Consider the following 19,619-nt stretch of genomic DNA (forward strand, 5'->3'; position numbering starts at 1 on the left):
TTGGCCAGACTAGGAGTTCAGCAGCGTGGTGTCAATTATGCTAGACTGGAAGAGCTCTAATCCTAGGGCTTCCCTGTGGCTCAGCTGGTAAAGAACATGCCTGCACTGTGGGAGACCTGGGTTCGAGGCCTGGGTTGGGAAAATCTCCTGAAGAAGGGAAAGGCTACCCACTCCAGTATTCTGGCCTGGAGAATTCCATGGACTCTGTAGTCCATGGGGTCGCAAAGAGTCGGACACAACTGAGTGACTCTATTTCAGATTGCATTGTTCTTAAATACCATGGAGAAAAGATACTAAACAGATATTGCAATTCAGCTCATTTTCAAAATCACTTTCCCTAGTTTTTACTACTACTGCTACTACTACTAAGTCGCTTCAGTCGTGTCCGACTCTGTGCGACCCCACAGACGGCAGCCCACCAGGCTCCCCTGTCCCTGGGATTCTCCAGACAAGAACACTGGAGTGGGTTGGCATTTCCTTCTCCAGTTTTCCTTTAAAATTGGAGGAAGTTACAGTTCAGTACACACAGGCAAAATCGTATCTGACTCTTTGTGACCCCATGGACTGTAGCCCACCAGGCTCCTCTGTCCATGGAATTCTCTAGGCAAGAATACTGGAGTAGGTTGCCATTGCCTTCTCCATCCTTAGTTTTTAGCTGGTGTTAACTGACATTCCACAAAATAAATTTTAAGTAATCCAGCCATGAATATAGGTGGTGCTACTGGTAAGGAATCTGCAGGAGACACAAGAGACATGGGTTCAATTCCTGCATCAGGAAGATGTCTGGAGTAGGAAATGGCAACCCACTCCAGTATTCTTACCTGGAAAATTCCATGAACAAAGGAGCCTGGTGGGCTACAGTCTATGGGGTTGCAAAGAGTCAGACACGACTGAGCAACTACACATACATGTATATTTCAACTGCCTATACAGTATTGTTATACTTTACATCAATATATTTAATGTAGAAAGATTAGAAATATAACATCATAAAGAGCTCAACACTGTCATTAAGAGGAAAACATTAGGCAAATTTGAGAAAATTAATACTATAGGTATTATGTCACTAATTATATATATATATATCTAATAAACCAGTTAGAGGAGTGTTTTAGAGTAAAACACTTGTTAAAAAAAGCCCAGTAAAAAAAGCTAGGTTCTTAGTAGCTCAGCTGGTAAAGAATCTGCCAGCAATGCAGGAGACCTCAGTTCAATTCCTGGGTCAGGAAGATCTCCTGGAGAAGGGATAGGTTACCCACTCCAGTATTCTTGGGCTTCCCTGGTGGCTCAGCTGGTAAAGAATATGCCTGCAATGTGGGAGATCTGGGTTCAATCCCTGGGTTGGAAGATCCTCTGGAGAAGGGAACAGTTACCCACTCCAATATTCTGGCCTGCAGAATTCCATGGACTATATAGTAGAGTCGGATACAACTGAGCGACTTTCACTTTAGAGCAAAAACAATGAAAGACTAAACTGTCTCTAGATTAGAACTTGAACAAAACAGTGCCTTAAAAAACAAAGACAAACCTCAGACTTATCTGAATGAAATCCTGTTGTGAAGTCAGGAGACTGCAAATCCCTAGGACTACCCACTCCTGCATAGCTTCCTTCAGAGTCCGATGTCAACAGTTCTGGAAGAGACTCCACAGAATTGGTCTTACCAGACTTTAACAATCCTAAAATGTAAAAAGTTTTTAAACATGTAAACACATATACATTAAACATACATGAATTACATTTAAAGAACCAAGTAATTTAATGAAGTAAAAAAACTGAAATGGAGGTTTTAAAACAAGTTTTATTCATTTCAATTACATATCAATTATAAGGAAGATTGTTATTTGGTATCTAATTTAAGAAGTGACTCAGAATATTTTCCCCCATAAAGATAAAAAAGGAAGACAAAAATAAGTAAACTCTATTCTTTTCATAAGAAAGAGTATATTTACTAGTGGAATGTTCCCAAAAGTCAAATATAAATTAATCTAATAAATAATGTCTTCTAACTTTAAGGATCAACACAAATATTAAGCGTTCACACAACTATCCTTGATGAAATTAGCCTCAAACTCAAAATTTCTTCAAGAATAGTTTCTTTTTTTTGGCCATTAAATTTAACCTTTCAATCATTATTTGCTTTGGCCACAGAAAGAGTAGTATAGCAGGAAGAATACCAAAGGGAAATCAAGAAAAAAATTCTACTTCTGTCTGTTACTACCTGAAATCACGTAAAAGTTTTCTGACCTTGCTTCAAGTTTAAAGGAAGGGGTATAAATTAGTTCATTACTAATGTCTCTTCCAACTCTGAAATGCTATGACTCTAACACATGTGCTAACAATAACATCGTTTAAAACAAACCAAATGTCTGCTTTGTCCATAAACCTTTAGGTATTTGGAAAATCACTAGTTCCATGATTGTCTATCCATTTAAATATCTTCCCATCAATGTACCTATGTTTCCTTCTAAGGATGTGAGGTAATTCATGTAACATAGAGAATGAAAAATCACAGAATTTTAAATTTGAAAAGGTCCTAAAATAGGAATCAAGATATGTAGTAAATGAGAAATACCTTTATATTAGCTATCTTTTAAAATATCTTTTATATTACCTAAAACAGTTATTCTTCGCATTACTTATTAAACATGTCAAATACCTCATTTGTACTTAAGTTGTTTATATAAAGCTGACTGACTATGAAAGAAAATACTGTGGATAGAAATTGCACCAGTTTGTCTTACTGCTATAGATACACCTACTATTCCTTGAAGCCATATTGTAGTGTCATTATTTGTTTACACTTCAAATTTTTATCTAAAGAAACTTAAAATTTAGGTAGCTTAATTTAGATCTAATCAGATGAATCTAGAATATAGGGTAGTCTATACCACCATTGGCCTCAACTTCTGAAAATAGAACAAAACGCTGTGAGGGGGTGCTACTCTAGTTTAAAAACACTATAAAAACATTAATAAGCAAAGGCAAGGTCAATCTTAGTAAGACATTAGATTTTCTTTTACATTAAAACAAAAAAGGCTACAAAAACATTTTTGGACAAGTAGGGAAAATTGAGTGTAGACTGTAACACTAGATAGTATTATTAATTAATGTCTTCCAAAGTCTGACCCTCTCCAACCTATCTCCTATCTGCAGAGATCTGATATGGCTGAGCCAAGCTGAATTGTATGCATAAGATATGTGCAACCTTTCTAGGCTTGAAACACTGCCCTATTCTCTTACCATGTCAACCTGCCTCTTCTTCTTAACTAACCTCTCGTTACTCTGCAAGAGCCAGCTCAGCTATCACTTTCCTCTAACAGACGTGTCCTCTAACAGATCTTCTCAGACTGCTCTGCATGCCTCTCTTGTGCTCACAGAGCAGGTATCAGAGTACTTAACCACAATACACACCATTTACTGTGGCCTCCCTGAGACAAGGATTATCTGTTTCTGTAGACCCAGCAGATGGCATGCAATAGTATTCAACACATGTTAAATGAATTAGATAAGGAATAGAGTCTTGAAAGATTAGATCAGAAAATACACCCTCAAATAGGTTCCACTCACCTGTAGATGGTGGACTCTGAATAATATCTGAAAGATTATAACCTCCAGAACTATCTGACCGTTTACGTGGCTTCTTTTTCGCTTTTGTTTTCGTCTTCTTGACCATACTTTCCCTAGGAAGGAAGCAAACATAAAAGTCATTTTTTAAAAGTTAAGTTAGAGGTAAAACAGAACAATGAAATTTTGAGCAATGGAATACAGCATCTTCATCAAACAGAAAACACAGAAGAATACACATGCTCTGGAGTCCCATTTATCTACGTGGCCCAGAGTTCCACTAAACTTCAATGTGATCCTATCACACTGTAACTCTAGTATTTCCGTGAAAGTCAGAAACAAGCTGGTATATACGAAAATACTTTGAGAAGTAAAATACTGTATATGTTCACATACAAACTATTATAATCTATGATCTGGAACTAGAAATATTTGGTGATAATAAGGCAGATATTTATAAATATCAAGTATCCCAACAGCTACCATCAAACTCCAGAAAAGAGGTTAAAAAAATTTCTTGGAACCAAGAAGAACTTTTCAGAGGGCAACATAGTTGATTATTATACACTTACAGATATATACACTCATATGTAGTAAATTACTTGAACATCCCAAAATTTTAACAGGTCATTTACCAAGTAAGGGGAAAGTAATTCTATAACCAGCTGATACACTAGCCTGAAACACAGACTGGAAATTCTAAACCTGACTTGTCAAACAGTCAACAGGGAGATTATGTAGAAGCTGGGATATTTTATTGGAGGACTCCCAAATGCCAGGCACTATAGGTCATGTCTCTTGAACTGGTAGGGTTCTCTATACTAACGGATCTAGAGGAATGGCTGATGAATCCCCTTGGTTCACCCTCCCCAGAAGGCACACCTTTTCTATCAAGGGAGGAGAGGCACTTATTTGGTTCAGGAATAGATCAATGCTTTTTGAATAATTCTCAAACAATGCTCTTTTTGAAATCCAACCACATACACTGCTCTTCATAAACACAGTGCCTCTACTTCTTAAGCCTGTCAAGAATTCTGTTCTAAGTCATTATTGCTCAACAACCACTTTCCAACTTCCAGAGCATTAACATCTCCTGACTGCCATTTACTCCGTTCCCGTTCTCTCTACTCTAGCACAATATGCCCTTTTCATTTCTTTACTATGCTCTCTACGGGGTTTGGAAAGGTACTGAAGATAATTGCACTTATTCAACCCAACATATTAAACTGGAAGGCTATATTCCTTTTATGCTTATGCTTAATTTTGTTATATCTGCAAATATTAATTATGCATTCATATCAAGGCTAAGAATGAACATAATACCTATTTTCTATGTTAATTTTGTAAAAATTAAAAAAATTTTCTTTCAGTGCCAATACAAAAGTGCCAACAGTGTCCAAGATTGGAAATGGGGGAAGGAGAAAAGAAACAGAAAAAAAAATCCAAATCTAAAGCTTACGAGTAATTCTGTTCCATATTTACTTCTTCTTTTAAAAAGATATCTCCATCTTCTACATCCAAATAGCTAATATCTGGTCCATCTTGATATGGTGTAATGACTCTTCTCTCCATTGCTGGAATCTATAAGAAAAAAGATGTTACTTTTTTCTTATAAATTCTACAAAATGTGTAGAGGAATGACATCACCTACCTTTCTCTCACCCCTTCAATCTACAACCAGTAAAACAGAGCTCAAGAAAGGTGCTTCTGTCCAACACACTAGGACATCAGAGATTTCCGCACATCTGTACATCTAAAGGTGTAGGTTTGAACACACAGAGGAAGGAGGCAGAACCCCTAAGAGTGGAGTCTATGCCTGTGATCCTGGGCCTCTAACCACGGCAGTTGAGTCCACAGCTTCAGGGAACCGAGAAGCAGCAGGCAAGGTGGTACACACATCTCTAGCCTCCTGAAAGGAGTGGTGGTGCTCACAACCACAGGTTACTGGGTAGCAGCGGCAGTGGGCCCCGGAAGCCAGCCCTCAACCCCCACCTCCCACTGTGGTGGAGCCCAGAAACCTTATACGACAGCAGACACGGTGGAGACGCCTGTGAAACTGTGCCTCCTGCCACTCTCATGCTCCTCCTCCCCCTGTGCAGAGGAGACCGTCACAAAGAACCCCAGACACTGGGGAGGGGCCTGACATCCCAATGATGACAGCAGCTCTGGCTGAAGAAAGGCAGTAAGGATCAGGGAGGCACAGAAGGAATAGTGATGGCACTGAGGCACCCTTCTCACAGAGCCAGTGGGAGCTGCAAAGTGCCAACTAGAAAATGTAATCGGACGCAACTCAAGGAAGAAACCAAAACCTAGTGTTATAATGCCACCTACTGGAAAACAAAAGTAAGGACTCTAACTTCCAACCTATCGTTAACTTCAAATGCACCTGCAGAGGAATAATTCATCAAGCACTATATACAACCACAATAAAACAATATCACAAAAAATAAAATAATTCACCAGAAACCAAACTGAATCACAGAGTGTTTCAATATAACTGAAAGATAATTCAAAATAGCTGCTAACTCAAAGAGCTACAAGAAAAGTCAGAAAGGTGGTTTAATGAGCTCAGGAATAAAATTAATGAACAGAAGAAATACTTTACCAAAAAGATAGAAACTCTAAAAAGAGAACCAAACAAACACTGGAACAGAAGAATCCAACAAATGACATAAAGAATGCATTAGAAAGAAATAGAAGTAGAGTTAATATATGGAAGAAAGAATAACCAGGCTCAAAGACAGAAATCTTGAAATGATACAAGTATAAGAAATAGGAGGAACAAAGTATTAAAAAATGAGGAAATTCCTCAAGACCTCTCTCTTTCAGAAGGGCGACACTAAGGTAATCAGTAACCCAGAAGGAGAAGAGAGGGAGAAGGCCGCAGAGCACCTAATTAAAGAAGTAACAGCTGAGAAAGTCCCACATCTGGGGAAGGAACTGGATAAACAAGCACATGAAATTAAGAGAACACCAAATTACCTCATACAAAATGACCTTCTCCAAGACAGCTAATAAATGATAAAGTTGTTAAGAGTAAATAGCAAAGTTTTTTAAAGGCAGGCAGTGTAAAAAGGATGGTGGCCTATAAAGGAACCTCCACTAGGCTATCAACAGATGTCTCAGCAGAAATTCTACAGGCAAGGAGGGAGTGAAATGACAGTCTCAAAATACTAGAAGATCAACAACTGTGAGCCAAGAATATTCTATCTGGGAAAGATATCATTTAAATATGACAGAGAGATAAGGTTTTCTCCAATGAACAAGCTGAGGGAGTTCATCATTAGACCTCCATAACAAGACATGTTGAAAGCAGTACTTTAATAGAGACAGAAGTAAATAAAACTTTGAGCAAGATGATAAATAGAACCAGGAAACTGTAGAGCATAAAGGTTAAATGGAGAAAAAAAGAAAAAAACTATAAGCCATTGCTGTTTGGTAGCAAACTCACAACATACAAAGGGATAATTTGAGAAAGCAAAAACAAAAAAGAGGATGAGAAAAACTGAACAGGTAAGCAAGGTAACATACTATCAGCAGAAAAAAGACTTTTTCTATGAGACGTTTTTTATAAAGCTCAGGACAACCACAAAACTTTACATTACAGAGCAGAGAGATGAAACATAAAAAAAGAAAACACTGAGAAAAAGACCAAAGAAACCTCCACACCAGAATGAAAATAACACAAGGAAAAAGAAACAACAGAGACGCCAAGCAACCAAAAAGCAAAACACAAAATTTCAGGACTAAGGCCTCATCTATCAATAATCACCCTAAATGTAATGGGTTTAGGGTGTCTTCATGAATCAGAGGACAGAGACTAGGTGAATGCACCAAAAAATAAGACTCAACTATATGCTACCTCCAGCAGACACACCTCAGCTGTAAGGACAAACACAAGCTCGAAGTGAAGAGATGGAATATTATACTCCAAGCAAATGGCAGCAAAAAGGAAGCAGGTATAGCCACCCTCATACCAGACAAAACAGACTTCACGCGGAAAAATGTAACAGACAAAAAATGGTCAGTATCCAGTCATAAAGAGGACAACTCATCAAGAAGACACTGAAGTTACTAACGCATGTGTACCTAAGAACTACAAAATATATAAAACAACTATTAACCAACCCAAAGGGAGAGAAATGACAGCAACAAATAATTGTAGGGAGTATTTACCACCCACTTACATCAAGAGATGGTCTCCCCTGTGGCTCAGCTGGTAAAGAATCTGGCTGCAATGTGGGAGACCTAGGTTCGATCCCTGGGTTGGGAAGATCTCCTGGAGAAAGGAAAGGCTACCAACTCTAGTTATTCTGGCGTGGAGAATTTCGTGGACTGTATAGTCCATGGGGTCACAAAGAGCCAGACACATCTGAGCAATCTTCACATACACATCAACAGATAGATCAATCTAGAAGGAGAGTCTACAAGGAAACAGTGGCCTCAACTGAAACATCAGACCCAATGTATTTGACAGATCAGATTTGAACAGAACATTCCATCCAAATGTAGCAGAATATACATTCTTTTCAAATGCGCATGAAACTTAATCAAGTATAAGCTGCATGTTGGGACACAAAAGTCTGAACAGATTTAAGAAACCCCAAATCCTATCAAATATCTTTTCTGATTACAATGGTATAAGAAATTAGAAATCAAGAAAAAGAACAATAGAAAAATTACAAATATGTAAAAAACAACATGCTGCAGAACAATTGGGTTACTGAAGAAATCAAAGGAGAAACAAAATTCTACCTGAAGACAAATGGAAATATGATATAGCAAAATCTATAAACAGCAAAAGCAGTACTAAGGGTTTGTAGCAATAAAGGCTAACCTCAAGAAACAAGAAAAACTTACACCCAGAGGTACTAGAAAAAGAACAAATGAAGACCAAAGGAAATGAAGACCTTCTAGAAAGAAGGAAATATAAATATAAGAAAGGACAATAAAAAAGATACAGTAAGAGTTGATTCTTTGAAAAGATAACAAAATTGACAAATCATTAGCTAGACAAAGAAAAAAGAGAAGGCCTGATAAATAAGAGAAAAAATGATACCAAGAAATGTAAAAGAATATAAGAGAATACAAAAATTGGAAAAGCAAGAAGAAATGGACAAATTCTTAGAATCATAAAACATTCCAAGACTGAATCATGAAGAGACAGAAAATCTGAATTGATAAATCGTGAGTACAGAGATTAAGACAGTAATCCAAAAGCACCTAAAAAACATAGACCCAGGACCAGACTGCTTCACAGGTGAATTCTACAAAATATTCAAAGATTTAATACCTATCCTAAAACTCTTTCAATGAGCTGAAACGGAGGGAATGCTTCCTAACTCCTTTTATAAGGCCAATATCACCCTGATACCAAAACCAGACAAAGACAACAAAGAGAAAGAAAATCACATGCCCTTATCTCTGCTGAACAGATACAAAAATCCTCAATAAAATATTAGCAACCTGAATTGAATTATACATCAAAAGAATTATACAGCATGATCAAGTAGGATTTATACCAGGGATATAAGAATGGTTAACATCCTCAAATCAGTCAATGTGATATACCACATTAACAAAATAATGCATAAAAATCATGAGCTCTTCTCAATAGATGCAGAAAAAGCATTTGACAAAATTCAACACCCATTTAGGATAAAAATTCTCAATAAAGTGAGTATAATATATGAAAAATCCACAACTAAAATACATAATGGCAAAGTATTAAAAGCTATCCTCTAACATCAGGAATAAGACAAGGATGCTGACTCTCACCACTCTTATTCAACACAGTATTAGAAGTGCTAGCCAGAGCAATTAGGCAAGAAAAAATAAGACATCCAAATTGGAAAGAAAGAAGTAAAACTGGCACTATTTGCAGATGACATGATTTTACACATACACAGATACTCTACACATTCCACCAAAAATCTGTTAGAAATAACAAATGAATACAGCAAAGCAAAGGATGCAAAATCAACATACAAAAATCTGTTGCATTTCTATACACTAAGAATAAGCTATCAGAAAAAGAAATTAAGAAAACAATCACATTTACAATCACAACAAAAAGAATAAAACACCTAAGAAAAGATTTAAACAGGAAGATGAAAGATCTGTACGTTGAAAACTCTAAGACACTGTCAGAAGAAATTCAAGAAAGTACAAATGAACGGAAAGATATTCCAGTCTCATGAAATGGAAAAATTACCATATTACCTAAAGCAGTCCAACTCAATAAAATCCCTATTAAAATCTCAAGAATATTTTTCACAAAAAATTCTAAAATTTATATGGAACCAAAATAGATGCTGAATAGTCAAAGCAACACTGATTAAAAAGAACAAAGCTGGAGGTATCATGTGCCCTGATTTCAAACTATATTACAAACCCATAGTAATCAAAACCACATGGTATTGGCAGAAAAATAATACAAAGATAAATAAACACTTGTATATATGGACTATTAATTTACAACAAAGGAACAAATATACAGTGGAGAAAGGACAATCTCCAATAAATAGTGCTAGGAAAACTGGACAGCCACATGCAAAACAAACTAGACCACTATCACACCATAGACAAAAATTAATTCGCAGTGGATTAAAGGCTTTAAGACCTGAAACAATAAGAGTCCTAAAAAAGAAAACATAGGTGGCATGCACTGTCATATGAGTCTCCCAGTATCTTTTTAGATATGTTTTCTCAGTCAAGGAAAACAAAAACATAAACAAAGTGGATTACATCAAACTAGTTTCTACAGAGCAAAGGAAACCATCAATAAAATGAAAGACAACCTACAAATTGGGAAGAGATATTTGCAGATGATATATCAAATAACAACTCATATATATGAATTCAATGATATATTTAACAACAACAAAACTATCTGATGAAAAAATAAACAGGAGTTGAATACATATTTTTTCAAAGAAGACATATAAATGGCCAACAAGCATATGGAAAGATGTTCAGCATCATTAATTATTAGGGAAATGCAAATCAAGACCACACTGAGATTTCACTGTATACCTATCAGAAAGCTAGGGTCAAAATGACAACACAATATCATATACTGGCAAGGATGTGGAGAAAAGGGAACCCTCACACACTGTTAATGAGACTCTAAATTGGTATAGTCACTAAAGAAGGATGGAGATTCCTAAAAAAATTAAGAACAGATGACCATAACTGGACATGAACAACAAACTGGTTCCAAATAGGAAAAGGAGTACGTCAAGGCTGTATATTGTCACCCTGCTTATTTAACTTATATGCAGAGTACATCATGAGAAATACTGGGCTGGAAGAAGCATAAGCTGGAATCAAGATTGCTGGGAGAAATATCAATAACCTCAGATATGCAAATGACACCACCCTTATGGCAGAAAGTGAAGAGGAACTGAAGAGCCTCTTGATGAAAGTGAAAGAGGAAAGTGAAAAAGTTGGCTTAAAGCTCAACATTCAGAAAACTAAGATCATGGTATCCAGTCCCATCACTTCATGGCAGATAGATGGGGAAACAATGGAAACAGTAGCTGACTTTATTTTTCTGGGCTCCAAAATCACTGCAGATGGTGACTGCAGCCATGAAATTAAAAGATACTTACTCCTTGGAAGGAAAGTTATGACCAACCTAGACAGCATATTCAAAAGCAGAGGCATTACTTTGCCAACAAAGGTCTGTCTAGTCAAGGCTATGGTTTTTCCAGTGGTCGTGTATGGAATCAAGAGTTGGACTATAAAGAAAGCTGAGCCCTGAACAATTGATGCTTTTGAATTGTGGTGTTGGAGAAGACTCTTGAGAGTCCCTTGGACTGCAAGGAGATCCAACCAGTCCATCCTAAAGATCAGTCCTGGGTGTTCACTGGAAGGACTGATGCTGAAGCTGAAACTCCAATACTTTGGCTACCTGATGTGAACAGCTGACTCATTTGGAAAGACCCTGATGCTGGGAAAGATTGAGAGTAGGAGGAAAAGGGGACGACAGAGGATGAGATGGCTGGATGGCATCACCAACTTGATGGACATGGGTTTGGGTGGACTCCGGGAGTTGATGATGGAAAGAGAGGCCTGGTGTGCTGTGGTTCATGGGGCTGCAGAGAGTCAGACCTGACTGACTGACTGAACTGAAGTGAACTGAATTGAACCACATTATAGCCAGGTACTCCACTTCTGGGTATGCATCCAAAGAATACAAAAACACTTATTAGTAAAGATACATGCTCTCCTATATTCACTGCAGCATTATTTACAATAGCCAAGATATAGAAGCAATGCATGTACCCATCAAGGGATGAATAGATAAAGAACCTGTGTTATATGCATTTGCATATATAAATACATACATACACACACAAACATACAATGGAATACTACTCAACCATGAAAAAAGATGAACTCTTGCCATCTGCAACAACATAGATAGACTCTGAGGGTATTATGCTAAGTGAAGTAAGTCAGATGGAGATAGACAAATATTGTATGATTTCACTCATAGATGGAATATGAAACACTAATAAACAAACAAAAACAAAACAAATGAACAAACTAAATCCCAAAATTCCCTTTGTACAGAGAACAGAACAGTGATTATGAGAGGGAAAAGCAGGTGGTGAAACAGGTAAAAGGGATCAACCATATGCTGATAGACAGAAGTTAAATTTTTGGTTGGAAGCAACCTGTAGGGTATACAGAAACAGAAATATAATGCTGTACACAGGAAACTTACACAGTTTTATAAATCAACGTCACCTCAATAAAAATAAATAAAACCATTTAAAGCCCATGTTTTTATAATTTCTGGATCTTTGCTAAATAAAAAATAGCAAAAGACTCTGAAGCTTTCCATAAATTCCATTTATAAAGGAATTTAAATAGAAATTAATTTTATCACTGAACATCTTTAATTTTGATTATCATGTTTACCTGTACAGTGGGTACCTAAGTCTTATGTCCTCATTTTTAAAAGATCATAATGAATCAGAATTCATTAGGAATTTGTTCTACTGAGAAGTTGGGCCAAATATACTGCTTTACTTGATACTGTAACTGAAAAAAAACATAAACCTTACCATTTTCCGGTAAAACACAGAAAGGTCCTTCAAAACACCATCACTTAAAACATCAAGAGATCTAAAAATAAATTATAAAATTCTATCTTAAGACTCAAGTAATTTAATACCTGGTAAGATTTTCAAATATATAGAGACATTTTACATTGTTGAATAAGTAACATTTATTTCTTTTAATATGTCAGCAGCAACAAACTCTTTTGGGAAGTATGTGATTATATATTTCAAATATACAGCAAACATATTAGACAAACACACTGAATAAAACTCAAGCAACTCTTACAAATAATAGAAAAATATTTTCTATCATAATAAAGTATAAATTTTCAACTTTCATTTTCTACAAATTAAAATCCTGAAAGAGTAACAATAATATATAATTATATATTACAATCATATGTAATATATAATTAATTATAGTTAGTATAATTAATTAATTATAATCCTACAAAAGAGTATTATATTGCTAGAACAATGGCCTATCAGGTAGCTGAATTCTATCTAGAATTATCACTGTTCCTAATCATCTAAATGATCTTGAGCAACTCACTTTATCTCTTTTAAGATCTTCATGTATAAAATGACATTTGGACTAGTTCAACTGAATTCAAAGAGACTGCAAGGAATTTTACTGATACTTTGAGGCATCAGTAAAATTTTAAATCAGTTTTCATTCTAAAGTATACTTCAAACATTTTTACAACTAATATGAAAACATGGAGAAGGAAATGGCAAACCCACTCCAGTATTCCTAACTAGAGAATCCATGGACAGAGGAGCCTGGTGGGCTGCAGTCCACGGGATCGCAGAGTCAGACATGACTTAGCAACTAAACAATAATATGGAACAAGCATATCCAAATCTGTACCATTCCAGTTTTTTTAGCATTTGAAGATAATTAACTTGTGATGCTACGTCAATTTGGATGCAGCTCTCCTTTCTTAACATCTATTTGCATATTTATTTACACTTCTGAAAAATACATATTTGACTAGAAATGTTTACATTTATACGAACAAATCTTTATTTTAATGAAACTCATGCGAGTCTACTTATGTAAAACTATTCAACACAGCACATGTGCCACCCTTAATACTTCAGCTGGCAAACTGGATACAACGTAGTAGCTGAAAACAGTGACAGATCGTTTTCCAGCATCGTATTTTAGATATGGTGTTCATTTCACACTGTGGTTGACTGTTATCTCACATATTACATGAGCTTAATTAGGCGATGATGAGAAAAAATTGCTATGATTAGAATTACTAATGTCAGCAAAAATAGATGAATTTATTCTGAAACCTTTGTTCTGCCACTAAAATACCAGAGGCATTTTAAATGACGTTGTCTAACATCCCATACTATTAATTTGTATTTAGAAAGCATTTTTCACCAAGTAACAAAGATTAAACAGCCATAAGAATTTCTTCTAAATAGAACCCTAAATGTCAATTATTAAGAATCTCTTAATGATTTATCTTTATAAAAATGTAGAAAACTTTTATTTCAAACATGTTTTGAAATTAGTTTTATTAAAAATCATCCTGACTTTGAAAAGTTACTTATCAAACAACTGTTACTACTTCTAATTATATAAATCAAGGTTTTTCTTGATTATTTGCAAAAGAAGTTTCATGGGTTTTTTTATCCTCATATGAGGAAATAAAAAATCTACTTTATAAGGTTTTCATGAAAATTATGAGAATCCATACAACACCTCTAGAATGCTGCCTGGCACGTGGTAGTATTATCACCAATATTATGTAACTACTATTATATTACTATTATTAGTTATTATTAATAACTATTGTTATGGCAATAAGTGTTGCCTACTATTACAATTAAAACAAAATACAGAATTATATTGGAGACTGACTTTAAAAATGCAACTGACACCAAAAACTCTAATGTGAAATTTCTGTATTCACCAAAAATTTCTGTATTCATCTTCTCATCACTGACTTTATAGTGAATAAATGTAATAAAATCTTGACCTTACACTAAAAAACAATCTGTAAATTTATTTCATTAAAAAATTCTACTGCTAAAATAGTTGAAAACAATGGGATTAAATTTCTTAAGATTCCTCTAATTCTAAAATGTTCATGACTCCTAAATCATTAGCATCTATCAAATTCTTTTCATCCAGGTAAACATCAATAATGTGAAATATTAGCTTATAACATAGGATATAATATTTAAATTATTTTTTCATGTAATGTGTCATTTTTCATAATAAATATTCCATTACCATCAAAACTTGAACACATGTACCACCTTGCAATAAACCAGACCAACTAAATTTTTCAGGCCATCTGCTGCACACTAAGTTTGACCAAAGAATCAATATGTATTATAGGGAACATCTTAAAAGAAAATAAATACAAAGAGAAAACAGAAATCAACCAGTAACAAATTGTATGCATAAATATATGTGAAGTAATTAAATGCTGACTTAATTAGTATTACTGATAGTTTCCAAAAGCCAGGTAACAACTACATAATTACAAATTAGCTTAAACAAACAAAGAGATATGAATATATATACAAATATACTTGTGATAATATTGTCCCATAACCTTCCAACCAGAATGTAAGCTCCTATAACACTGAGGGCAAGGATACTGCCCGTTTGTTCACTGTAGTACTGTAGCACTGGCTGGCATATATTATGCATCCAAATATTGATGAAATGATTAAATGTCTTACATTTTCACTTTTTCTACAAAGTTAGGATTTATTGTTATTTAGTTTCAAATTACGAACATATTTGCTATCATATATAAATAAGTGCTTTTGCGACAGTCTATATATAATACTCAGCCTACCTTGCTTCAAGTAAAGCTGCCATATTCAGTCCAATAAACTGTAAACAAGAGAGTTTCAACTGTTCAGCATTATACATTGCTGCAAATTCCAGTAGCATAGCAGCATTCTTAAGGGTAACTACAAAGGAAGAAAAGATCCATAAAACAAGATGAAAGGCATTTTAACTACAGCAAATGAAATAATGCTTATTTCTTAACTTGTCAGGTTTGAACATTTAGAAGAAGGAAAACTGAAAGTACTGTCCTGCCAAAAAAATGTTATACTAGGGCAAATATAGAATTTATTTTCCAACCTGATATGCCAAAGTAATTTTAAATGATTCGTTATGAGGAAAAATAAACACACAAAATTTTAAGCAAAAGAAAATAGAAAAGGTGCATTACAGTGTCATCTAAAAGCAAACACATAAAAATCAACAATCTTCCACCTAAATTTTTTGGAATATTTTTAACTTTCACTGATAAACAACAATCCTTTTCATTTACATATCACAGAATATTTATTTCCTCTTCTATAAAACTAAAATGATATACTTATGACTAAGAGAAAGTGAAGGAATCATTCTATAAAATATATTTATGTTAAATCAACTATCAGACTTTACGTGAGTATATATTTACATATATAAACACATACTATATATTTAGAAAATAAGTACATTTAAATATTACTATATTATCATTCATGCCAGTGCACAATCAGGCATATTGCACAAAAGATGCTAGATTTTGTTATAATTCTTGTAACTGCATATATGAAGTGTGTTTTACTGGAGACTGTCCAAGAAGATTCTGCTTACCTAACATTGGCTTCTGAAATCCCCTTTTCTTATTTACTCTGAGCCCCAGACAACAGAGAAACACAACTATTTTCTACACGTGGCTTCCTTCATTTCCTTTCTCTTTCTCTCTTGTAACTCAATCAAAAGTTATATGCAGACAATAATGATCTTTGCCTCACTCTGGACTGACCCATTGCCTCACTCTGGACTGACCCAAAGTCTCAACTAAAGATGAACCCAAAGTCTCCCATTTCACAGAAATAAAAATGCATCATATAAAAACTTTATAAAGAGTTGTTCAGCTGGTTTCAAGGACTGCCCAATAAACAGACACCAAAGTTCTGTTGAATCCTTCTCTTGCTAGATTCTAAGATGATCAAGAAATTCATTAATAGGACCAATTGTGCAGCAGGAGCCAAGAAAAAATATCCAAAGGACGACAGGCAAGTCGACTGAACAACTGAAAATACCCTCAATTTGTATATTTTATGCCTACTGCATGTTGTGTCCTTTAATACAGAGCTGGTCCTCCATACCAGCAAGTTCCACACACAGAGGACCAGCTGTATTCACTGTATTAATACTATACTATTTTACATGAGGGACCTGAGCATCCACAGATTTTGGTATCTGCAGAGGCTCCTAGAGTCAATCCCTTGTGACACTGAGGGACAATTGTATTTCCTTTTTCTGGCTTTTAAGATCATAGCTGTTGCTCTCTTTTTGATAACCAAGAAGAAGATACTCCGCAGAGCTCAAGTGAGTAAATAAGATACCTGAGCTAAGATAAACTATTAGCAAGTACAAATCAGAAAAATCTAACAGGAAATCTTTTCACACTTCCTTAAGAGGCAAAGAAGGAGAACAAGGATAAGATTAGAAAGCCAAGAAACTTTTGTATCAGGCTAAGGAAATTTAACCATTATCTCAGAGGAAGCAGTTAAAAATATATGAACAGGAGACGACACTAACCACATCCTATAGGAAGATTAAAGAAAGAGAAGTCAGAAGGGAGAAAGAGGACTTCAAAGACTACTGTGACACTACACAGAAGGGACGAGTAACAGTGACTCCAACTAGCATAGTGACAGTGAGAATAAAAAGGTGGGAGAATGTGATTAACATAGTTAAGAGACTGATCAGTTTTGACAGCTGCAATTTGGATGTAAGGCACAAAATAATAAAAAAATAACTTTGGCTTTCAAAATTCAGTGTTAGGATGACAGTCCTGCAAATAACTGAAATAATAAGCAGAGAGAGAATTAAGTGCTTCAGAAAAAGAGACACTTTTGATCAAATACATTGATGGGATAGTTACATAAAAATTCCAACAAATACAATTCTCTGGCAGTCCATGGGCTTGGATTCTGTACTTGCACAGCCAAGGACGCAAGTTCATCCCTGATGGGGAAATAAGATCCCATAAGCTGCACAACGTGGCCCCCCCCCCAAAAAAAAAATTCCAGCAAATAACAGGGTAGTTAAGTATAGACTTACAGACCAGGGCAAGTGCAAAGAATTTCCACTTTCAAACTCTCATCCTTCAGATTGCAAAATAATTTCATGCCATCTTTATTATTCAAGTTTTATGATATTTCAAAAAAAATTAACATATTTCAATTATAAGACTTACATGTATTCACATATTAACATCTCTGAAATAAGGATATGCTTACAAATGATGACAAGAAATAATTTTAACTGTCTTGACATTTTTCATGATATAAAAACAGGCCTTTTACTTAAACTGCATCATAAAGTCAATAAAATACCATAAATCCTGAATCAACCTGTGAAAACACTATGATTCTAATTCAAAATTACTCACGTTTTTCAGTTAATGCTACTTCACAAATTTCTTTCAATCGAGATATGAGCAGCTGATCAGCCACCACAAGAACACTACAAACAAAATCCACATTTTGAGATTCTGGAAAAAAAAAAAGTGTCACTCATACTATTCTGTAAACATTATACCTAGGGAAAAAGTCCAAGAAATTAAGATACTACAAAACACTTCAAAAGAGAGTTAAGATGATCAGTTTCTAAATGTTGAAATTGTAAGTGTGATAAACAGTAATAACATCAAAATATTTCTATCTCATAGGTAGAAAACTGTTAAAAAAAAACGAAAAACAAAACACCAAAATGCCCTGGTTTACATTACGATCATAAAATGGGCAACTTGAGTAGATCTCTTTTCGTCCTAAAGGGCTAGAATGCCTGCCTTATTTAAAATCTCCAGTTATTGTTACACAAACTAATAGGGGGGAAAGTCAATTCTCGTCATCAAAGATAATATACAGGTATATGTTAAAACATACACACACATACAGTGAGGGACGGCAGAGGTGAATAAAGCTCTTAGGTTTATTTAAAACGGATCTGGTTATCTAAGAGTACTTGTAAACTATAGAGAAGTTCCTTAATTTAACATAACCTTGGTCCAGTACACTATTAATGACCTTAAGCAATGCCGCTGAGTCACTGCCAGATTAGCAATATAAATAGGAAAAAAAAAAAAAAAAAAAAAAAACCACCACCATAGGAAGAAAAAAATGGTTAAAAAGAAAAAAAGTAGAAAAAATATTAAATGAGAGGTGAAGTCACTGTAAACGGTAGACTAAGGACTACATCAAAAATTCTCCTACCAAAGCAATGAGAATTATTACAAAAAAATGATCAAAAATCAACTCTTTCAGAATTCTAGAAATTAGCTGAAGGCTCACAATAATCAGGGAGCACTGACTCCAAAAACCTGGCTGAATCCTGCTAAGAACAGTGAGCTTTGGGACACCCTGGCTCTTCCTACTTAGATCTTCCTCTCCTGCATTCTCAATAGTAGTCCTGAAAGCCATCACTCCTGCAATCATGAGCTCAAATAAGCAGGTACAGACACTGGAGGTGACAGAACAGTTGTGGGGCAACATTATCAAATAACTGTTATTATTTAACCAATCTGGCAGTTTCCTGGAAACCCCACTAGTAGGGGTTTATTTGCCATGACTCAAAGCTTACCCAGTGTGAACAGCCTCAGAAAAGGGTATTTATTAAAAACAAATAGCAATTGTTTAACACTGAAGCTGTCCAAGACGATGATAAGGGGCAGAGCAAACAAGAGGCAGGTCAAAACTTAAAAAGAATAGCTCAGGGAAAAGATGCTATTAAAACTGAATGTTTGTGTCCCCTGAAAATTCACATGGTGCAGTCATAAGGGTAGGGCCCTGATCTGACAAGATTAGTCTCTTTCTATGAGATCTATCCATATTTCCCCAACAAGCTGTTCCATGTGCGTATGCTCTCTCACTCTTTCTCCATACACACTCACACACAAGTGCTGAGGAAAAGCCAAGTAAGGACATAACAA

The 19,619-nt window shown here is 35.2% G+C and overlaps 1 protein-coding gene across 1 annotated transcript in view; it reads right to left on the bottom strand.

Annotated features, from left to right (window-relative positions):
- IBTK (inhibitor of Bruton tyrosine kinase) overlaps positions 1-19,619 on the bottom strand; it is an 80,619-nt gene that overhangs the window by 23,946 nt on the left and 37,054 nt on the right. The window contains exons 16-21 of the mRNA XM_052645753.1: positions 18,081-18,182; positions 15,471-15,588; positions 12,643-12,703; positions 5,025-5,146; positions 3,569-3,681; positions 1,529-1,677 (exon numbers count right to left, since the gene is read on the bottom strand). Coding sequence (XP_052501713.1) covers positions 1,529-1,677; positions 3,569-3,681; positions 5,025-5,146; positions 12,643-12,703; positions 15,471-15,588; positions 18,081-18,182 — 665 coding nt within the window. The remainder of the gene's footprint in view (positions 1-1,528; positions 1,678-3,568; positions 3,682-5,024; positions 5,147-12,642; positions 12,704-15,470; positions 15,589-18,080; positions 18,183-19,619) is intronic.

The sequence above is a fragment of the Budorcas taxicolor genome, chromosome 9 (genome assembly GCF_023091745.1).
Source record: "Budorcas taxicolor isolate Tak-1 chromosome 9, Takin1.1, whole genome shotgun sequence".
NCBI classification, from domain to species: Eukaryota; Metazoa; Chordata; class Mammalia; order Artiodactyla; family Bovidae; genus Budorcas; species Budorcas taxicolor.